This window comes from Pelmatolapia mariae, linkage group LG9, assembly GCF_036321145.2.
Source record: "Pelmatolapia mariae isolate MD_Pm_ZW linkage group LG9, Pm_UMD_F_2, whole genome shotgun sequence".
NCBI classification, from domain to species: domain Eukaryota; kingdom Metazoa; phylum Chordata; class Actinopteri; order Cichliformes; family Cichlidae; genus Pelmatolapia; species Pelmatolapia mariae.
Window position 1 is genome coordinate 22,730,081 of NC_086235.1, and position 22,406 is coordinate 22,752,486.

The following is a 22,406-nucleotide window of genomic DNA, read 5'->3' on the forward strand; positions in this document are numbered from 1 at the left end:
TGTGAGAAATTAGAGCATCAGTTACAATCAAAGAATAAAGGTTACTGCCATCATTGTTAAAAAAAAATCTATAACTAACATAAAAATAAACGTGTGTGCTTAATAAATATATGAATGCTGCTGCTCAGCTCATTTGGCTATACCTTGGAAATCAGTTCTCCTCAATCAGTCTGGTGCCAAAAGACTGGCCCTACAGTTATAACTCTGCCATAATTACGATTTTAAAAAACTGGGCAAAAATCAAGGATAAGCTATATACTACAACTGTAACAAAAAAGGAGCTGTCAGAAGAACAGCTTACCTGTCTTGGTCAGTTGACCAAGCATCATCTATGTGTAGCCTAAATCTTTTTGCAAAACACTGCTTACAGGTGTAATACTTGTGATTTGGTGCCAGAAATATTTGCATGTCCTCTGTCTGCCAAGTTGTGTGCTTTTTCCAACATCTGAGAAATGGCCAAGTGCAGCAATAATTCAGCAAAGGAAGAGAAAGACAGCAGAGATAAGCTGTCTTGCATGGGAAGATCTGCTCTCTCATGACACAGAGCCCTAGGAGCTTATCCTACATGTGCACAACAGGAAGCCAAAGAGAGTTCACCGCACACGAACACACGCGCGCATGCATGCATGCATCAAAACCACGGACTAATAAGATCCACGACATTACTATTGCAACTACAAAAAGCTCACTAAAGCAAACATTACTAATGGATTGCGCTAATTGAAGCCAGTCCTGTATTTACGGTGACAGTTCAGTGAACCGCTGGACAGCTGTCACCTCGTATTTTTACTCAGCTGCAGTAACGCAAAAGCTGATATCTGACAGCAAGTGAGCCTTAATCTGGAACATCAAAAGATCGAGGGAGACATAACCGTAGATCATCACAGTGACAGTGGACGGTCTGACTCACCGAGTGGTTGACTCCCCACATAAGCACGCTGAGCAGAGGGTCGCTGGCACGGAAGAGCTTCACTTTTTGGGCAACGAAGTGTTTTTTCTTGGTCTTGGTTTTGCTCGCAATGGATGCGGCAATGCTGCTCGCCGAAGCCATCTTTAAGAAAACTGGCTGGTTTATTGCAGACTGTGCGATAATCCCGACAGCGTGTCTTCCCTTGAAGCTGGCACAGCGGCCACCAGCTCACGGTTCAGCAGTGTCAGTACTATTCATTTAGCCAGCCCAGCAAACCAAGGTGCCCCGATTCTTTTCTTCATCTAAAGTCCCACAGAGCTCGGCTGTCGCTGTGGCCCTAGCTCGAAAGAAACTAACGTGAGGAAATACGAAGCGTTTAGCCTAATACTGCTTGCTCTTCTTCACTTAACCGTCATACGCTTCTCCGCCAGCCCACATCATAAGTCACCACTCTTCCTTCCTTGACTCTCGACTGGAGCTCTCTGCACCTCCTGCGATGTAAAGTCTCACCGAGGTAGCGTTAGCATAGCCGAGAATAGCTTGTTAGCTAGCAAACATCAAAGCTAAATTTCGTAAAAACAGTAAACGTACGGAGGATGTACAATTGTTAAGCCCCCGTGGCAAATGACCCACAGAACACGCGCTTGTTTTTTAAATATAAAAAATAGCACAATAGAGATGCTGAAGGGTAGCTAGACGCTTAGAACTACCAGCTAACATGAGCCTCCCCGACCTTCTCTAACCAAATGACGGCAAGAAGCAGAAGCGGACTCCGTTCACCAGCTATCAAGCAGTAGCCTGCAAGCTAACTACTGCCATTAGCCAGCTGCTCGGCGACTAGCGAGCGGCTCAGCCCTCCTCCTACGCGTTTGTACTTAGTCCACAGAGATGACAGGGCGTGTATCCTGTGATGTCTTTGCCCGGTTTAAATGAAAACATTGAGGAGCAAATATTTCGACGTTACAAGAATATCAACGTTTGGTCCACTCCCGCAGCGTTGATGTTCATGTGCGCTGCAACTGACAGCTCGGCGGATGGGAGGTGACGGGCTGAGCTTTGCAGTGTCTCCTGCTCTGATTCGCTGCTACTCCTGCCCTCCACTACCGGGCCCATGTTACCTTTCTGTTGTATTTTAATAGCACAAGAGCTTTCTATATTAGTCTATATTTGGCATTTGGATTTACCCTTCTTGTCAGCAACAAAAAGGTTATAACTGAATAAAAACTATACACTTTTTCAGTGAGGCTGCCCTACATGACTGTTTTCTTCACCCACCCCCGTTTTTTGCAGCCTCTATAATAGTAATGGATTAGCAGAGACGTGCACCATCCAAGTCAATCCCTACTTTTGGCTTGCTGTAGATCTGTAGATACGATTATATATATATAGATAGATATCTATATATCTATCTATATATAGATAGATATATAGCCACACCATCAGAGATAATGTCTTTGGAGGTCATTTGGTCTTCTGGTGCATACTATGCTGTTTCCACTGGCACAATGCTGTGTCAGTGCCTCTGTAAAAGCAGGAGGCTTCAATGTGCTGATGCGGTATAGAGCTCATTTGTTTTATGGCTCACCCTTCACGGCAGCGCATTTCTTTTCATATTGACTGAGCTCTATTTATATTGAATAAAAATATATGTTTGACAGATATATATAAAGAAAAAATATGTATTTAGATGTATTCATTTGGGAGATGTCTCAGGTAACCAGTAAAAAAAAAAAAAAAAAAAAAATATATATATATATATATATATATATATAGATAGATAGATAGATAGATATGTATATAAATATATAAAACCTGTAATATGTGACAAAGCAGGGCTGTAAAACTAAATTCTAAATTATTCTAGTGAATGAATGCAAATTATTTATAATTTATGATAATTTAATGATGGAATGTGCTTTCTTCCAAACTTCAGTGTAATTCAATGAACAGATTCAAGGACATCTGAGGAGCTTTCCAAATCTTAGTAGTTCTCAAAAGTAAACTACAGTGTCATTAGAAAACAGCACAGAACCTTTAGTTGTCTGGTTCACCCCTCCATAGGTCATGCAAGTTGTGTTTTCAATAAATAAAATAATGTAATAGACACTTATACATCTAATTGCCAGACTGTTCTGTTGTCCTTTAAAGATTTAGACCCCAATCCATTGAGCTCCAGTTCATTTTACATGCACTTTTTGATGGCTACTGACACATTTGCTACAATGTCCCAATGATGATTTTAGTGGTATTATTCACAACCCCTTCACCTGACCTCACGCTCACTCAACATAAACTTGTGCCCTCCTCATTGTTACCCAGGATTTATTCTACCAGTTTGTGTAAATCTGTGTGTGATATGTTCAAAAACACACAAACAACATAGCTAATACCTGCCAGTAGCATTGCCGTTTTTTTGTGTCTCTCAGCATTTCCTTGATGGACTATACTGTTTTTTTTTATTTTTACTTTACTTGGATAAATAACCACCGAATATATTTTTGTTCCAAGTCCCGATTACATAAATGCATTGTCAGTGTTTCCGAAGTAAACCGCTAAGACAATAGGAGCCATAACTTTTTGCAACAGGTTAAAATAACGATTGTTTAGACCATTATTTAGTTCCACATGGCACCCGTTGCCTGGCAACGTTGCGTCAACCTCCTTTTCCAAAACACAGTACGGTGAGGTTATTGTTGTCGGTTTAAAACCTCGAAGTTGCCTCTTAGTTTGGAAAGAAAAAGTAAGTCGTGGTTCATTTTTGAGATAGTAATTAGAGAGCTTGCCATATGCCTGTTTTGTAAGCTTAATCTGTCGACAGTGCTACTGAGGAGTGGCATAGTAGCATAACTAGCTAGCTAGCTTTATGGGTTCACAGAGTTGAACGCATTGAACCGTTATTGGACAGCTATCTCTCATCAATATTGCTCCTCTTTAAGCCATAATATGGGAAAGAAGTCGAGGAACGAGAGGGAAACGCCAATCAAGGAAACGGTGAGTGACGAATGTTTCTTTAGGTGTTGGCAAAACCTACTTAATGCATTTTTGAACCTTTGACAAGGTTTAATTCATGTCCACTGAAACACATCCATACCATGAACACAGCCTACTGTACATCCCGGGAACATATCAATAAAAAAGCATGCACAACTCTCTGATTGGAACTACTACTATGGAACTTGATTCATTGGGGCTTGGCATCAAAGGTCATTAAGATTGATATACAAGCAGGTATTTGTGTCAAAAAATCATGATTATTCTAACTACACAAAAATTAATGAATGAAATTTGAATTTGCTTTAGTACATATCAAATGCTCTGATTGACACATCAAAAGCATTGACTGATAGTAAAGAATATATTTGTGAGGAGGTAAGAATGATCAGTTTCATGCGTGGTGAAACATCCCCTTTCCCAGTGGATAATATCTTGGACGGAATAAATTGACACTAACAGTCTGAAGAAAGCTAAAGAGGGAGTGTGAAACTCAAAGGGAAAAAAACAGATGTCATGCTCAAAAGTGTGTCCATCTGCCACTACAATAAAAAAGTCTTTGACTTCATTCTAGATGATGAAGTTTTCTGATGTTCTGATGATAAAAATAGACATGTACTTTGAAATTGTGGCTTGGTCTTTAGTAGGCCTTGGGCACAAAATTGTTTGAAAACGGCATCAGGATATCATATGCATGTACATGTTCTCAGGTTGTTGCCTGTTGGTACATGCTGGGCATTGAGATATGTCCTGTCTCATTGTCCTAGAAGTATGAAAGTCAAAAAGACAGACCTGACTTTATACATGTTCTATATTTCAGTTATTTATTTTATATTTTGCAAACACTCCTTCTCCTTGTTGACTCTCACAGTTTGAGCCGCTACCCCTTGAGAGCAAAGCCCCAGCAACAGTAGTGCTGCTGTTGAACTCCCCAGAGGAGGACATTTTAATCAAAGCGTGTGAAGCGATCCAGACATTTGCAGAGAAAGGTATGGTAGGGTACCCACCGCTAACCCTTCCACATATTATTTATTGTTTTTATTTCTATGGGCAACCTTGCAGCTGAATAGCAGAAAATCCTATCTTAATTTAGCTTTCAGGCTGTTGTTTTGTAATGGTGTATTTTTTTGATATGCATTTTTTTAAATCCAGAAATTGCAACATTTGCAATTCACTTCATCGCCATCTGCCTAATTTTCCTGTTCACTGTCTCCCCCTGTTGTTAGGAGATGAGAACAAGGTTTCTCTGCTGGGACTTGGGGCATTAGTGCCTCTCTGCCAACTCATTACTCACAACAACAAGCTGGTCAGACGCAATGCCTTCGTGGCCTTGGGCATCATGACCACCAATGGTGCGTCAGACCAGTTACGTCATTGATGCAGATTCGACTGCAGTGGACTTGGTGGCTTACAAGCTCATGCGACAATCTTGAATCTACAAATGACCCTTTAGTTTACCAGCCATCTATGTGTTTGTCAGGAATTTGTATCTGTTAATCTACCAGATGTTGGATTCCCTGTTCTGTTGATTTAACAATGAGCAGGGTGCTAGCCTTACTGAGTAACTGAGTAGTGTCTCTTGTTTAAATCTGAAAGGTGACGTAAGGACTGCGTTGAAAAAATTAGATGCCATTCCATCAATTATTGAAAAACTATCACTCGAAGGTGAGTAATAGATATTAGAAGATTAAGATATATTTGGATCACTAAAGCAAACAGTGTCACTTTGTATAAGTTGCATACAATCAAAATAGAACACATGTGTTTACTTATGGCAATAGGCAGTATTTCTGTGATCAATCCTTATTTATTTCTGTTTCTTTCCATATAATCAAATTCCATTTTTGTTCAAGATGATACAGTTGTCCACGAGTTTGCAACACTGTGCCTGGCTTCTCTGTCAGAGGATTTCCTCTGTAAGGCCCAGATCTTTGACAACAAGGGGCTGCCAACTCTAATTCAGCTGCTGTCTAGTTCTGACCCAGATGTCAAGAAGAGTTCACTAGAGACCATCTCCAACCTAGTACAGGTGACCCAAAGTCATCAGGCTTTAGGATTTTATTTTATGTAAAAATTATAAGGATTTTCACTGTGAAAAATTAACGTGATGTTTTATAGTCCTAAAAGACGATAAAGTTGTCTTCACATATTTACTGAACCCCTGAACTTTTCTAGATATAACGTGACAGGGGTACATGTGACAGTGCAGATGTTTAATGCTGTAGAATGTGTTTAACTTGTCAGCTCTGCAAGGTAAAGTATTTATTATGTCCAATTTCATCTATGTGATAATAGTGCAGGTAATAACTCTGGTGTCAGTGGTCACACTGTGTTCTGCCTCCCTCCTGCTCTACTAAGGCAGCACTGCTGCCAAACCTAAAGTATTTCTTAGTAATGAGAATGCAGTTAATGCGAACTGTTTCCTGCTGTGCGCTACGTGTGAGAAAGAGCAACTTCACAAAGTCCTGACCTATTTCTCCCAACATTTACAGATTTCATGAGTGAAAACAGCTTCAAATTTGCTCCTAGGATTGTTGAAAAAAATGCTTTCAACATTTCTGTGAACCTTTTGCAACCTCTGCTGTTTTGTCCCCATGAAGGACTACAAAAGCCGACTGGTGGTACACGAATTAGGTGGGATCCCTCCACTTCTGCAGCTCTTAAATTCGGAATTCCCTGTCATTCAGCATTTGGCTTTAAAGACGTTGCAACATGTCACTACTGACAGAGATGCAAACAAGACCTTCAGGGACAAGCAGGGATTTGAGAAGCTTATGGGTATCCTGAATAATGTGGTAGGTATATGGTTTAGGTAACATATGTCTTTATTCTGCTGGTTTGTGTTAATAAGAATAAAATAATAGAGAATCCTTTAAAATCTGTGTCCTCTGGACCTATCTTTTTATTTCTCACAGAACTTCAGTGACCTACATGCTGAGGCCTTACATGTCCTGGCTAACTGCTTGAGTGACAGTGAAAGTGTCCAACTCATTCACAAGAGTGGAGGACTGACCAAGTTGATGGAATTTGTCCTCACTCCCAGTGTGCCTGAAATTCGGTCAGGTGTTATTAAATGCATCACCAGGGTGGCTCAGAGCTGTAAGCACAGAAGGCAATTAGAGACACTTTCCCGCATAATTTACTCCTTTTTTATTTATTCTGTTATGTGTGTGTGTATGTGGGTGCATGCCTGTGTGTTTAGCTGAGAGCTGCAAAGTGCTTCACGAGCAGGATGTGGAGACGGTTCTGGTTGAGCTTCTGTCCTTGGAGAACATTGGTGTGATAACGTCTGCCTGTCAGGCTGTGGCCGCCTTGAGCTTCCACCTAAACAGCAGAGAACGCTTCAGAGAACTTGGCACGTACATCTTCACCGAGCCACCCTGAGATTAGGTGCAGTCAGCACAACAAAGTGTAATTGAGTTAGATTCCTTTGTGTTTCAGGTTGTATCAGTGTCCTGGTTCAACTGCTGAGCAGGGACAGTTTGGCACTGAAAGAGGCGGCAACCCAGGCCCTCTCCAACCTCACTCATAACAGCGAGTCAAATGCCTTGTGAGTGACGGAGGGCTTTGATGTCTTACCTATACCTCATTGTTTTTGTACAGATATATGCACTTTTTTTAGCAATTCAAAATTTATGGAATTATGTATAAAAACATCTACAAAGAACAAGGCAGTTTAAAGACACAGAATGAGGCATATGAGACAATTTGTATGATAAGTTACTGGGTAATATTTATTTGTCAGACATCCAGAACACACTGTCTGGTTCATATCGATCATTCAGATGTGCTAGGACACCCCTGTCCCCAAGAAGACAAAGTATTGGTGACCTGGGCAAATCACACTTCAACCCTTGGCCCATATAATCCCAAACATCTCTCAGAAAAGGAAGAAGTTTTGAAAATTCCCATAATGCATGCACATAAGTGCCTGTTTTTGTCTTTTATGTCCAGCATAAAGCATCCAAATTTGATTTTTTTTGTAAACTTCTAGACCCTTTCAGTTGTTTTCCCATTATTAGCTACATAAAATCCATAAAATCTGAATGACTTCAGGGATTTAAAGGTGTGTGTTCTACTCTGGACTAGAATGCTGTCCTCCCCTTTTTTCATAAAAATGAGACACGGAATCTCTTTACTTCTTTTCCATTGTCTTCTCCACTCTTGTCTTATACATTTCTTTTTCCAAACAAGTCTTCTTCGAACTCTCGAACCCACGCATTGTTTGCTTGGAAATAATATGCTTTAACAACGTATAAATTTGTAAAACTACAGTAATTGTCAGCCGTCTAACTTTTCATTAAACCTCCCTCCCTGTTTATTGTATTTTCCAGTGAAGTGTATGAGGAAGGTGGCGACAAGCTCCTCGTCCAGCAGCTGTATCAAAGCTGTCCAAAGATAGTGGCCGATTCTGCTGCCACACTTTGCAACATGGCAGAACATGAGATCATCCGCTGTAGCATCTTGTCACATGGAGCCATACAGGCTCTGTTGGAACCCTTGAAATCTACAGTTACACAAGTCCTGGTAAACACTGCACGTTGCCTGGCAGTGCTGGCCAGTGATGAAGAAGCTAGGACAGAGGTTGGTGTTTATGTAACCTCAGAATGCTGGCTTGTTCTCATGTTCAGTAATAATAAATAATGATCATTGTTTTTAATCATTGCTGTAAACTTTACTCAAGACAGCAGGATTATTGTAAACAGCATTCGGTTTCACTTTGTGATACTACATTTGAAATTCTTTCACTAAATAACTAATACTCAACCCAAGCTAGTCAGAATTGGAGGTCTTCAGCTTCTGGTCAATCTACTGCAGTCTCACTCCAAGGAGGTGCTGCACAGTGCATGCTTGGCAGTGAATGTCTGTGCCAGTGATGAGCCAACTGCTGTGGAGATGTGCAAATTTGGGTAAGACGTGATAGATAACACTGTCATTAGAGCATGACTGATGTGTCACCAAATAAATGACTGGCGAGTAAAATAAATGCAATATCTGCATAGATATTGCTTAATGTGATCCCCTAAATAACCAACAGATGGCAGTGCAAGACAATATTAGATGTGGCTACATGTGCCTTTGTTCATTTGTCCATTTTTATATTTATTAGTAATGACAGAATATTTTTCTTTTCTTTCTTTCTTTTGGTCTATGCTTGTTGTTTCTATCTGTGTCTCAGAGCCCTGGAAATACTTCAGGAAATTAACCAGTCAAAAACTCGTAGGAACAGTTTCAGTGAGTTGGCTGTGAACAGCCTACTTAACTCCAACTTGTCTTTTAAATACAGCCTGACAAGTTCTTTGGCCTCCACTGACATCATCACCTGCGGCTTCTACGATGCTGGAAAGGTATGTTGTCAGAAGTTGTTTCAAGAACTTTTTAATGCAATCTTATTAAGATAGCATTAGTTGGTTGTTGTTTTTTTGTTATTGGCAGTCTTTCACAAGAATGCAACATGACTTTTCACATAATAATTAAGTTGCAACTCTTGTGTTTTCCCTCAGGCTCGCCCTGGTCAGAGGATGCTGACTTTAGAGGAACTGTCCAAGCAACCGGTTAACCAGCGGCAAGCCATTATTTTTGTCAACAAAGCAACAGTATTGCCAGAGTATGAATCTAATATTAGAGTATGGTTTGATAGTTTAAAAGGAGAACTATAAACTACATTCTTTTAATGCTTGTGCTTAAAAGACACCAATTGTTTTAAGAAGCATGCTTTATTATTACATTTTTTTAAATTTAGATAGATGTTTCGAGGACAAATGGAAGGTATACTGTATGTAATGGCCCTCTAAACAGTTACAGCTGACTCCTCCCACCTAGTAATAAAAGTAAATTAACCAGAACAATCACAGAAATTGACTGGGACCATTAGGTTCCTGCACTAGAAGTCACAACATGTTGTTTGCTCAGAAAATTTATTGTGGCTGTTAGATTACAATCACCCTCCCCTTCTCTGCTCCAATCCTGTGCTCTATTCTTCCTTCGTTCCCTTTCCTCCTCCCATTCTCCCCCACTATGCCTGTAGCATAATTAGTGTGGCAGGGTACGCAAGCCCTTTTTTTGGGTGGCAACACACTCAGAGGGGTTCTTGTGATTCAAATAATGGACTTCTAAGCTTGCACCCAAAATCACAAATGTGCAAAAGCACAAAGAGACATGCAATACACATGTGTGTTCACTGAGCCACATAAAGCATGCACGCAATGAAAAAACACATCTTAGATGTTTAAGGCTGTATATGCATGCACTGTTTAATGCTTTCAGCATTTTCATGAATTAACTTTGGAAAAGAGAGCAGTACCCCCTCAGGGTACCTCTGTTCACCCCTTCACCCCTCCCAGACCCCCATTCCACCAGCATGAATTTACACGCAACACTTCAGGCATTCTTAAGCAGTCTGTTATGTAATTGATTCCTGGTCTCATCCATAGCTTCTGCATGAGCCAAATTTTCAAAGCAAAGGGCCACACGATTGAATTTATTTTCTGACTTATTCTTCTGTGTTCCTATAAACCAATTAACTGATGTTTTTTGTTAGTAGGGAGACAGTAGATGTGCCAGAAGAGACACAGAACAAGCCATCAGAGTCAGATGGCAGAGTCAGAGGAGAGCGTAAAACACCAAAGTGAGTGTGTTTGCTAAGTAGTACAACAAGTAATACCACTAACATCAGAGGTTCTGGAGACAAAAATCTTTTTTGTCCAAACCCTTTTTGGCCACAGCTATGATTATTATTGTTATTATTTTGATTATTATACATTGACACTCTTTTTGACACATGCTAAACAGGAAGTTGTGCCAAAAATAATGACATTTCAAGACAATATTAAAAGATGCTACCTTTTCCTACATAAAAATGTAGCTACATAAATGCTGCATGCTAAAAAAAAATCATGGAGAGAGGCAGAATATCAAACAAAAATCCAGAAAAAAATAATTTCATACAAATTATAAATTGATTTGCAAGTTATTGAGTGAAATAAATATTATATCCCCAAGACAAACCTGATTTAGTTCTTGGCAATGTCCCTTAAGCCCAAGTTTCCCTGTAGCCTTGGCAGAAAAGCAGTCACAAAGAGTAATGGTTCCACAATATATGTGCAAAGATTTATAAAATACAGTGCTGTGTGTTCATAAAAATCATTTTGTTGATGTCCTTTGGTTGCAGGGTGACAGTAGATGTGCCAGAAGAAACACAGAGCAAGCAATCAGAGTCAGAAAGCAGAGTTAAAGGAGACCGTAAGACACCAAAGTGAGTGTGCTTGTTAATGTGGAGGCTGAACATAAGCAGTACCACTAACATCGATCACGAAATGCGAAATGAATTAAAAGAGGTCATAAAGGTGGAATTTTAAGTAGTGATTTTCTTTCCTTGTAAGATACTGACAGAATTCTTTTCTAATTTACTCTCTCTCTGTACAGGAAGAAGAAGGAAGAGGAACAGAAAGATTATGGCCTCATGTACTCTATTATTATTATTACTAAAGTTTGTGTATGTTCAAATACATCCCTGTGCTGTATTCATATACCTTTTATGGAAACTGTCTAAACATTTTAGAGATGAGAACAATCTCTGACGCATGCTAAACACGATATAGTGCCAAAAACATTGACATTTAAAAAAATATTGAAAGATCTTGCGTTTTATAATATATTATAAAAAAATCATGCCCTATAGTGATAATGATTAGATCTTGTAATAATATGTTCTCTTCATTATATGTATATAAAATCAGATAACATAAAGGAGATGGTTAGACACTAGAAAGAGTGTGCTTGTTAATATGAAGGATGAGCATAAAGCAGTGTCACTAACATTGATCCTGTGATGTGAAATGTGTGATAGAGTTCACAAAGGTGGAATATTAAGTAGTGATTTTCTTTCTTATTTTAAGGCACTGACTCCCCTGATTTCTTTTCTAATTTATTGTGTTTCTTCAGGAAGAAGAAGGAAGAAAAACAGAAAGATTATGTCCAGCCTGAGTCTCCTGTAGAGAAACCACGGGGAATGATGGAGGATGTCTCAATGCAGATTCTAATAAAAATTGCCAAAGAATACATCTTTCCACTGAATGATGAAAAAGAGCAGTGTGAATCCTTAGCCAGGTAACGTATTCATGCAGAAACTGGCATGCAAAGAGAGAGCGAAGTAACTTATCAGCAGCTATTGTTTAAAACAAATCTCTGGAGTCATGGAAACACATTAAAACGACATTTACACACCAACTCTTAAAATGTTAGGAGAGCTGACTAAAAATGACAGCAGTTGTATGCAATGCAGGCACTCTGCTAACACACTGAAATACAATACCCTGAAAGATCAGAATGGAAAACAAAGACTTTATTTTAAAGGTTTCTGCATTTTCTTTGGTTGAGTTTGCTCTTATTTTCAGGCTGGTGAGCGAAGCCATGGGGGGAGCAGTGGAGATGGAAAAGATGCATGAGTTTTCTTGGATTCTGCACCTCAGTGAGCTGAAGATTCAACTTCAGTCTAATGTTATTCCCATTGGTTTCATCAAAAAGGGAATCTACTATCACAGGGCACTCCTGTTCAAGGTACAGATTCTTTACCCGCGTGGTAGCATTAGCATGAGCGGCTATGTTCATCATCTTTCCTAATATTTTTTATTCCTGACCAACATGTTTTGACATCCTAATTCAAGCTCTGTCTCTTTAAGGTCTTCTCCATAATATTTGTTCCCCAGCCTATTTCTCAGTCTGACATTCTTCTGTTCCCTCTTTTAGTCACTGGCTGATTGCATTGGACTGAGCTGCACACTTGTTAGGGGAGACTACAACCGTGCTTGGAATGAGGTTCTCCTTTTCAGTAGAAATTCCTCCAACAAGCTGCACTCTTCACAGCCCTGCCGCTACATAGTAGACCTTATGCACCAACCTGGAAACCTGTTTCCAGTCAATAGCCCAGCTGCAGTCCAATATCAAACTATATAATCAATACTGTACTGTTTAAATACCACAGAAGGTAACGCTTTGACATCATATTTTGTCTGATGTGCATCAACCGATTTATATGTAATGTGTGTTTATGTGTACATGATGTGTGTATGGCGGACCTCATCAGTTGACTATTTTTCTACATATGCATAAGGAAAGCAAAATCTTGTCTATTGTGGTGTTTCTCTATTAAACACAGTGATTCAACCTTTGTACTTCAGCATGGGTCCAACATGGTGAAGCAGTGTTTTTGCCAATGTGCAAGCTGTAGTTGTTTAGAAAGTTAATGCTTCAGCTAGAGAATTGAAAATATCTCTTACAGCTTCATGCCACCATCACCAGCCTGGAGCTTTGGATCCATGCTTTCATGTTTTTGAACCTACCAGAAAGATTTCATAGTAGAAATTTATACTCACCAGACCAGGCATCGTTTTTCCAATCTTATATTGTCCAATTTTGGTGAGCCTGTGTGAACTGTAGATGTACATTCCTGTTCTTAGATGAGATACGTGGCAACTGGTCTGGTCATCTGCTCCTGTATCCCATCTGCTCCAGGGTCTGAAGTGTTTTGTATTCAGAGATGCTCTTCTGCATGCCTTGGCTGTATGAGTGGGTATTTGAGTTACTGTTACCTTCCTATCAGCTTGAAGCAGTCTGGTCATTCTCCTCTGACCTCTGGCATCGTAAAGCATTTTCACCCAGAGAACTGCTGCACACTGGATATTTTCTTTGTTCGTGCTGTTGTCTGTAAACACTAGAGATGGTTTTCGGGGAAAGTCCCAGTAGATCAGCAGTTTCTGAAATACTCATACCAGCCCATCTGGCACCAACAACTAGGGCAAGATTTAGGCACTTAAATCACATTTCTTCTTTTCTTTCTTATGCTCAATTTGAACTTCAGCAGGTTGTTTTGATCATGTATAAATGCGCTGAGTAGCTACCATCTGAGAACTCATTAGATTTTTGCCTTAAGGAACAGTTGAACAGGTTTATTATTATTATTAATAATAATAATAATAACAATAACAATTAGTATTCAAATAGACATCTGCAAAGATGGTTGTGAACAGCAGATAGATGTGGCAATCCCAGCGGACACCAGTACTAGGAAGAAATGACACAACTGACATCACAAACTAAGGCTGAAGGAACAACTGGAGCAGATGTGAAATGAAAAGGCTAAAGTAGTCACAGTGGAAATGGAAACACTAAGTGTTGTAATCCCCAAACCGGAAGAGTAGCTCCAACAGATTCCAAGCACAACATCAGAGGTCTTTGTGCCGAAGAGTGCAGTCCCAGGAGCAACCACGATATTGTGCAGAACCTTCACAGTACCCTTAAGTGGACCCGAGCCTGAGGATTGTATTTATACCACCTCTCAGGGGATGAGGTGGAGATTTTATATACATGTGTATATGGATTTTGTGTAATAGACTGGCAAATAGCCAATATTAGCTATTAACTAAAGCAAAGCATACAGGAGCAGGTTAAATAAATAACAAATGCTAGAGAAATCCTTTCATGTTTCATGTCTCTAAAAGAATTAATTAAATAAATAAATAAATATGGCTTACCTATTTGAATGTCATATTTTTAAATCAACGAATATCTCGGTATCAGTCTTAAAAAAAATATAAAATCTAATCTTAGATTTTTAATTTTAATTTTTTGATCCATATGCAGACTCCCATTCAGCAGCGCTTACTGCGCTATTTGCACAGTGCTGGCAATAAAATACGACTGAACTCCATCAACTTTGACCTTTGTAGCTTCAGTTGTGTTTTGTGACCGTGTAACCCCGCTAACAGCCCGGATAAGCCGAGCGAGGACCAGCCCAAACTCGCCGCGGCGTGAAAAATCTCGATGGGGCAAGTTCGTTTGGCTCCACTGAAAGCTGCACTTGACTTTAGTCGCACTTGACTCCACTGGAGCAAACATGTCTCGTTTCGTCCGCCGGATTGTCGCTGTTGCCTCTCAACACGCCACAGCCAGAGCTGCAGAGTTACCGAGGAGGATCCCCGGCATAATCCGTCCCGTGTCCACATCTCAAGGTACCGTGAGCGAACTTCTGATTTATATCAGCGCTGTACTTGAGCTACAGCTCCCTGCACCTGCACCACCATGCACGAATGTTTACTATTAGAGGTTCTACATCTCTGTTTGAAAGAGTATTTCAGAAGTTAAGTGGAAATTCTTTGAGATTAGGATGTTTATATTTTAGTCTTAGTTATTCTTTAAGAATATATTTCCAGGCAGCCTCATTTTCTCAGCTTTAAAGTTTTCAGAGTCTGTATTATTAATGGTAATGTGATCAGATAAGAAAATGCATGAATTACAGGAAACTCTGCCACAAATGTGGTTTTAATGATTCACTGTCTCTCTCTCTCTCTCTCTCTCTCTCTCTCACACACACACACACACACACACACACACACGCACAAAACATGCGGTTTGTTTTAAATATGCATATCTGAAATGTGTGACCTTTGCTCTGTGCAGGCCTGCAGTCCCTCACACGTTACAGTGAGACTACAGACTGGCATAAAAAACTGACCCCAGAGCAGTATGTAGTCACTAGAGAGAAAGGAACTGAGGAGGTGAGTCCAGTGTATGAAAAAAACAAAAAAAATATATATAATTATTATGTAACCTAATGCCAAAGAAGCTTTGTGTTCAGAATTAATAAGTGGAAGGTTACACGTGCACATAAGCACACCAGCACTTATCTTACTTTCTCAGAGTGACATACATTATCTCGTCAACAGCAGCACATTCTCAGGTGGACTTTGATCTGCACTGTATCACAACGACACACTTTTACTACATTATGAATTAAATACAGCCCGAAAAATGAAACGCAGAGATATTTCAGCTCGTTATAACAGGACTAAGGACAAGTCATTGTATTGCACTTGCAAAACCAGGGTGCTGAAGAACACACAGGTAGTAAAATGAGCTGTATTTCTGCTCCTTACATTGTGATCTGGTGTGTGTGTGTATTTGTGGATGTTCTCAGCCCTTTAGTGGGATCTACCTGAATCATTTTGAAATGGGGATGTATCACTGTGTCTGCTGTGATGCTCCACTCTTCAGGTAATACATCTAACCAATAAAGGGGTATGCACATTTTCTGAACTGGACCATAATCTTTTATTAAAACTCTGAAAAATGAGGGCTTACTGGTATAAGATGATTTTGCTGTTTGCTCATTTTTAAAAAAAATCAGCAGATGTTTACTAAATTCTTCCTTCCTCTTTTCATAGCTCCGAGGCTAAGTACAACTCCGGGACAGGCTGGCCAGCATTCAATGAGGCTCACGGGACATGGGAGGGTGATGAAAGCCACACCTCCATCATTCGGCGCCCTGACAACAGCCTGGGCAGCCCTGGGACAGAAGTCCTTTGTAAAAATGTGAGTTGTGCTAGGAACCAAAAGAAGCCAAGGTTTCATTCAGTTTAGCTGTGATACTTGTTGTTGTTTGTGCTATAAAGCAGAGATTAAAGTAAAAAAATGTGCACAAACTTCTGACTTTTTTGTGTTTGTGTATCTGGGTCACACAGTGCGATGCCCACCTTGGCCACGTGTTTGATGATGGACCAGACCCAACAGGACAGCGCTTCTGCATCAACAGTGTTGCCCTCACATTTAAAACCAGAGAAAACGACAAACCTGATGAGGATGAGTGTAACTGATGGACTTAATCAAAACATTAAAAAAACAGGACCAGTTTAAAGAACTTCCCTTTTGTTTTTTGTGGGTTTTTTTTTTTAAAGTGAAAAGCTATGTGATGTGCAGTGGGATGAATTGTGGGTTAAAGTGGAAGTGAATTGAAACCAGTTTTATATTGCATATATTAATGGATATATGGACTGGAGAGATGTCTACACAGGACAGGACTACAGGACTCACAGTAAATAATTTTTCTGCTCCAATAATCTTTTTTGTGTTCTCTCCTGGTCACTGGTGTTTTTACTGTTTACTAATGTTTGTTAAGTATTTTGCCTTAACTGTCATCTGAATGAAGGTCTTCTCATATGAGCCACTTGGAAAATATGTGTAGGATATGGGAACCCATTAATGCCACATTTAAAAAAAAAGTGTTTTTAACAGCATTGTAATGTTTAGCATATTTTCATATCTGGAAAAAAACAGTCAAAAATGTGGGTTGATGTTTGTGTTGTTCTGCAGGATTGCAAAAACATTGCTGTGTTTTTGGTTTGTAATCTGAAGTTGAAGTCTTTGATGGCAATCACGCAAACATGACCGATCCTTTTTTTTTTCCCAATAAATGCACGTCTAAATCCGGCGCTGTGCTGCGATGACCCCCGATGTTTGCCCGTAATTTATTGCCGCCTCCTGTTGTTCAGAAGTGCACACCACAGCACTTTAGTATGGCCTCATCTCTACCATGAAGTTAATATTTAACTCAGCAGGCCATCCTCTGTTTCACACTGTTTGTCTCTGGGTCTCTGTTTGTTGATCCATATCTTCTGGGTATATGTGGTGCAAGTTGAGTAAAGCAGAAAGAGAACAGCTGAAGGGAGAAACAGAGCAGGGTGGACAGAAAACCTATAAAACAAAAACAAGGATTTATAAAAAGAAAATTAAAAGGGGGGCGTAGAGCAAGAACACAGATTCTTACCTGTCAGCGATACAATGGCTGGACTATGGCGTTGCACACTTGCAGTGGTGATGTTGATGTGCGTGTACCTCTGGGATTCTGCTGAGGCTGTAGGTGGAGCTAAGAGTCGACCCCGACCCCAGAGACGACCTCCCAAGAAGCCAAAGATCACACCTATTGACCTGACCCAACCCGAACAAGACATAGACGTAGAAAGGGTAAGAAATAAGATAAAGAAGCAGAATATTTTCTTTACTGCTGCATTGGGCCCTGGCTGCTCAATTCAGTTCAATTTATATAGTACCAAATAACATCAGCAGTACTTGATCTTTTTCTTTTTTTAGTTAATCTTTTTAACCTGCTGAAGACAGTGAGATTCATGAAAAAGCTGCACTGCCAAGAGACCGACTGTTTCCAGGCAGTTGCAGACATCGCCAACACAGCAGATAGCTCTGTGTGCTGTTATTTTACCTCTGAACACTGTTTTTTTTTTATTGTTGTACCGTGTCACAGTATGATATACAAATAGGACTGCAGAAGAATCTGTGGAAACTATGTGAAAGTAACTTAATGGTGGATGAGTCAATATAAACATAAGAAAATAGCCAGAAAGCTATTTTATTGCTTTGATTAGATCATGACACACACACACACACACACACACACACACACACACACACACACACACACACACACACACACACACACACACACACACACACACACACACACAAAAGCGCTCTGTCCCACTGGTCTAAGAATAATCCAACATGTTTTTGTCCTTATATTCTATGTGGAGTCGAAGTAAAGTATTCAGAGACTTGAACACGTCAAAGGCCAGTTCTGAGAAGCCTTTATTCTTCAAACTTTCGATCACCGTGAAAGCTTTGATTTTTATGGATTACTGTGGGGGATGCTGATGCAGGCAAACTTGCATAATTGTGTCAATATTGTGTTTGAGGCAATGAGGGAATTTTTCTGTGCAGGTGAACGGATATGAAGGTGATAGAGCAGGGCATTTAAAAGAAATGTTTTGTTTTGATAACGGGAACGTTTCTGGAATTTTGATTTCAGTGGGATGGGATGAATTAGAATAATCCGATAAGACATTTTTCTATGACAAATTGATTGATTTTGAGATATTTTGAAATCTATTTTTTTTCCTTTCTCTGATTGCGTGTGTTCTAGATGCTGGGAACATGGTACCTGCTTAATACTGCCTCCAAATGCTCTTACCTGATAAATCACGGGACCAAGGTGGAGCCAACAGTAATCACCATTACTCGTACCGCTACCTCTAATGAAATGCTGTCTGTTAGCACCAAAACAAGGCAGTGAGTACAGCTGCACATGTTCCTGATTCTTCTGTATGTTCTTTGCTTTCTTTCTATTTTTTTGGCAGCAGAGGGAGCCAATGTCTTGAATCCCTCATTCCATTCTTACTGATATTATTCCTTGCCATGTGTTTAATGTTATTTATGCATCTTCAAAAACAGGAAGAATGAGGTAGAACACTTAAATGCGTCAGCTTTTCTGCTAACTCTTTTTTGGCCAAACTGACCTAGAAGTATAATATCCCATTTAAATGGAAAAAATGTGGCTTGTGTTGTTTTTGGAGAGCATTCTACGAAAGCTTTTGCTGTTGTATGAGTGCTATGAAATCTTTCTGGCCTCAACAGAGAAAAAACAAGTTTTATTGATTAATTTGGCATGCACTGTCTGAAAAGTACAAAGTCTTCTCTTCTCTTCTCTTCTCTTCTCTTCTCTTCTCTTCTCTTCTCTTCTCTTCTCTTCTCTTCTCTTCTCTTCTCTTCTCTTCTCTTCTCTTCTCTTCTCTTCTCTTCTCAGTAATCACCAGTGTTGGGAGATATTACAAGTCTATCATCTAACATCAGTCCCAGGAAGACTGACACTGAAAGGTCAGTTTTTTTTCTTAGTGTCCCAGAATAAAGCAGGATCCTTTGTGTACTTTGCTCTCTGTTCTCTTTATACCAGGATCTCGCCCTGAGCAGAATATTGAGATAGTGATTGGGGATACAGACTACAATTCCTATGCCATCATGTACTACCAGAAACAGGGCAAGATCACAATGAAACTCTATGGTAGGTTCCTCCCCTACTTTTTTAGGTACTTTATATTGAGCAGCACAGCATTGTTGATGCTTTATTACTTTGGTAAATATGTTAAAGGGTTTTTGTGTTGTGCTGTGTTTTCAGGGAAGTCTGTGGACAATCTGTCAGAGCCGCTGCTAACCAAGTTTGAAGAGCTTGCTGCAAAACAGAATTTGCAGCGGGCCTACCACTTCCCCTTCCCCACCTACAGTATGGCTAATTTTACACTTATCATACAGAATACTAATAGCAATCTTATTTCATATAAGCTGGCATTTTGAAACACGTGATGACTGCATAGCTAGACAAGCTCTGGATCTCTGATAGCTAGATTAACCAAATGAATATACCGTGTTACGTTTGAGAACACAATCCAAATATTTTCTGAACACAGTGCATTACAAAATAACACAACAACACACTACATATGTAGTAAATGACTGGTCAGAGTAAGTCACACTACTACCAGCCATATGTTCCTATATAGTAAAAGCTCCCCAGAGGGCTAAATAATGGCATGTGAATTTATTTTTGCTTTCCAGGTCACTGCGGTGATGTGGATCGAGATCATGTGATCAGTAAGTTACATGCTGTTTTTTCATTTTAAACATTTTTTAAAAGTATTAACTTAAGTGACGTATGTACATAAAACCGATCCCCTAAAAAGAAAGGGTGATAATGTTTAGATTTGTCACAAACAAAATGGCCAGACAGAAACAAGATAAACGTGTGAAATGCCACTGAGCCAAACTTTTTTCAGGTTTTTACTTACTGGTGTAGTATGCAGGCCTAGTGCTGACAAGTACATCCACGAGTAATTGCATTGCATTTCCCTGGCAAAGCGCTCATGACTTATTTCCTAGCATTTTCTCCCATGTACTGTAAGAAGCTTCACTGATTCAGTGCAATATAATAAATAATATTAACAAATTGTATTTATGCAGATTTTTTCTTAACAACATGCTTTACATAAAGAACTGCAAACAAGAATTAGTGGCACCCCAAATCAGCTGCAGCTTTGCGCTGTGATTGTGGCTCACGGCACTTTTTCCTCACATGTTACTGGAGGAAAAAAACACACTCATCTCGATCTCTTTGTGTTACCTGGTTAATATGTTCTTTATAGTTTTCTTTGTATTATCTATGTTATGAAAAAAACTAGTTATTGACTTAAAAAATGTAATTAAGCCAAAGGCAATAACCAGTGTGTAAAACAAAATGAGGAGAATAATTCAGATCCCCTTTGGGCAGTAACTTAAATGTTAATATGTACAATGTTTAATTTAAATAAATGAACAGTTTAAATCTATTAAATGCTGAAGCACAGCAACAGTGTACATTTAGTTTAGGCTAAAGCTCTCGTCTCCTGCAGTGTGATTTGATTTGAATAGCTGATGAGGATTCTTGAAAAATGTTGTGAAAGCTAAAATTACCATGTGATAACAGTACTTGCTCACTCGGTGAGTACCTCCCTACTGACCTCCTCAGAATCACGTGATTTTTGTGTACAGTAACTTTGGGAAATTTAATGAGGTCATGCAACCTGAAACTGAGTTTGACATTTTTGATCCCTCATAATTTCTTAAGTACAGCAGACAGATGTGACATTTTCAATGCTAAAATACACATTCGAGCTCTGTTAAAAACTGCAACTAAATCAGTTTTGCATACTCTAAAGTCAAAATCTTGTTTTTGCTCAGAAGCGCTTTTATTTTATGAGACAAATGGGTTAAATGGCAAAATATCACCAGTTAAATGTCTATAATGTAGATTAACAGAAGCATAAAGATTCTTCACATCATGTGGGATATGCAGCTGGTCAAAGCAAGTTATAATCATGGCTAGAGCATGGTATCAAACATGTGGGTAAAATGGTACATGTCATGTGATTCTACTAGTTTTGACCAACCTATGTGGTGAAGTGACCATTCAAAACGGAGTCAAAATGCACTTTTTGATCATCCTGCATATTTTGTACAAAAAAGATTCGACAGCTATAAGTAGGAAGATATCACAAAGTATTTCTAAGCGGGAGACCCACTGTTGAATAACAGTATGACAGTTTTTTTTTTAAATGGCATCATGTATCACTTGGGGAAAAAAAAGAAAAAGAAAAGTGAGCCAGACCCTCTCAGAAACAGTGCTGACTTTTGTTCCTGCAGGCTGTGCTCCTGCAGTCAGTTTTTAAAACGTTGTCAACACGTTATCTAACTTCCACTGCCTGCTGAAAAACATCAGCACGGTTTCTCTGTAATTTAACCTGGCATTCCTTGTTTAACAGATTGTGTTCCCACATGCTGAAGAGGCGGAGCTGAGGGACGATGGAGAGCAACGCTTTTGAATTCACCAAAGACTGAATTAGGGCCCTAACATTAAATGTCCTCAGCCACACATTGAATAAAAGGACATAAGAGTCAAATCAAGCTGTTGTTGAATGCTTTTAATTGTCCTTATTTGCTGTTTGCTAATCCTGTGGTGAGATGGAAGTGTCAACATGTCTTTTTTTATCCCGAGATTTACCATTGAGAGGCGAATGCGTGTTTTTGTTTTGTGCTTGAGGATCCAAAAATTGGATGAGGGGGCCAGGAATGGAGATAATAAGGCCCAGATGTCACAAGGGTGGTTACAAAACTCACCAAAAGTGCCTCTTACCACTTCCCCTCGCTCCAACCAGCACCTCTCTCTCTCTCTGTGTGTCCCTGTTTGTGTGGATGTGTGAGTGTTTCATAACCAGCTGATTACAAGTCTGTGCTCGTCTGGTCTCATAACAGAGGAGAGGTTTGATAAGTCATCGGTACATGTCAGCAAAAATAA

The 22,406-nt window shown here is 39.6% G+C and overlaps 4 protein-coding genes across 6 annotated transcripts in view; 3 read left to right on the top strand and 1 right to left on the bottom strand.

The window, feature by feature from the left end:
* pip4k2aa (phosphatidylinositol-5-phosphate 4-kinase, type II, alpha a) overlaps positions 1–2,029 on the bottom strand; it is a 33,103-nt gene extending 31,074 nt beyond the window's left edge. Inside the window, exon 1 of one of the 3 annotated variants that reach the window (XM_063483815.1) lies at positions 911–2,029. In XM_063483815.1, coding sequence (XP_063339885.1) covers positions 911–1,051 — 141 coding nt within the window. In that variant the 5' untranslated portion in view covers positions 1,052–2,029. The remainder of the gene's footprint in view (positions 1–910) is intronic. The other 2 variants (XM_063483814.1, XM_063483817.1) reach the window with 2 other exon arrangements.
* A 1,772-nt stretch (positions 2,030–3,801) lies between these two features.
* On the top strand, positions 3,802–12,983 carry armc3 (armadillo repeat containing 3). The gene is made up of 19 exons (XM_063483968.1): positions 3,802–3,901; positions 4,773–4,890; positions 5,128–5,253; positions 5,498–5,566; positions 5,755–5,930; positions 6,502–6,696; positions 6,817–7,000; positions 7,104–7,256; positions 7,343–7,451; positions 8,236–8,485; positions 8,675–8,811; positions 9,189–9,249; positions 9,406–9,509; positions 10,446–10,529; positions 11,073–11,156; positions 11,327–11,365; positions 11,846–12,010; positions 12,298–12,460; positions 12,650–12,983. The coding sequence occupies exons 1-19, from the start codon at positions 3,854–3,856 to the stop codon at positions 12,854–12,856; spliced, it is 2,472 nt and encodes an 823-aa protein (XP_063340038.1). The 5' UTR covers positions 3,802–3,853; the 3' UTR covers positions 12,857–12,983.
* Positions 12,984–14,709: 1,726 nt separating this feature from the next.
* Positions 14,710–17,060, top strand: msrb2 (methionine sulfoxide reductase B2). The gene is made up of 5 exons (XM_063484249.1): positions 14,710–14,910; positions 15,359–15,456; positions 15,876–15,952; positions 16,123–16,270; positions 16,420–17,060. The coding sequence occupies exons 1-5, from the start codon at positions 14,796–14,798 to the stop codon at positions 16,549–16,551; spliced, it is 570 nt and encodes a 189-aa protein (XP_063340319.1). The 5' UTR covers positions 14,710–14,795; the 3' UTR covers positions 16,552–17,060.
* A 455-nt stretch (positions 17,061–17,515) lies between these two features.
* On the top strand, positions 17,516–21,975 carry c8g (complement component 8, gamma polypeptide). Its single transcript, XM_063484363.1, has 7 exons — positions 17,516–17,698; positions 18,669–18,814; positions 19,329–19,399; positions 19,476–19,583; positions 19,698–19,802; positions 20,135–20,170; positions 21,874–21,975. Exons 1-7 carry the CDS (start codon positions 17,516–17,518, stop codon positions 21,891–21,893), a joined length of 669 nt encoding a protein of 222 aa, XP_063340433.1. The 3' UTR covers positions 21,894–21,975.
* Positions 21,976–22,406: the final 431 nt, after the last annotated feature.

Bases quoted from the DNA above. Each gene is read 5' to 3' on its own strand.
- msrb2 (XM_063484249.1), top strand. From the start codon at position 14,796: ATGTCTCGTTTCGTCCGCCGGATTGTCGCTGTTGCCTCTCAACACGCC. The intron at 14,911-15,358 runs GTACCGTGAGCG...TGCTCTGTGCAG, and splicing joins TCCCGTGTCCACATCTCAAG to GCCTGCAGTCCCTCACACGT. The intron at 16,271-16,419 runs GTGAGTTGTGCT...TGGGTCACACAG, and splicing joins CAGAAGTCCTTTGTAAAAAT to TGCGATGCCCACCTTGGCCA.
- armc3 (XM_063483968.1), top strand. From the start codon at position 3,854: ATGGGAAAGAAGTCGAGGAACGAGAGGGAAACGCCAATCAAGGAAACG. The intron at 4,891-5,127 runs GTATGGTAGGGT...CCCTGTTGTTAG, and splicing joins CCAGACATTTGCAGAGAAAG to GAGATGAGAACAAGGTTTCT. The intron at 5,567-5,754 runs GTGAGTAATAGA...TTTTTGTTCAAG, and splicing joins TGAAAAACTATCACTCGAAG to ATGATACAGTTGTCCACGAG.
- c8g (XM_063484363.1), top strand. From the start codon at position 17,516: ATGGCTGGACTATGGCGTTGCACACTTGCAGTGGTGATGTTGATGTGC. The intron at 19,400-19,475 runs GTCAGTTTTTTT...TCTTTATACCAG, and splicing joins AGGAAGACTGACACTGAAAG to GATCTCGCCCTGAGCAGAAT. The intron at 19,584-19,697 runs GTAGGTTCCTCC...CTGTGTTTTCAG, and splicing joins GATCACAATGAAACTCTATG to GGAAGTCTGTGGACAATCTG.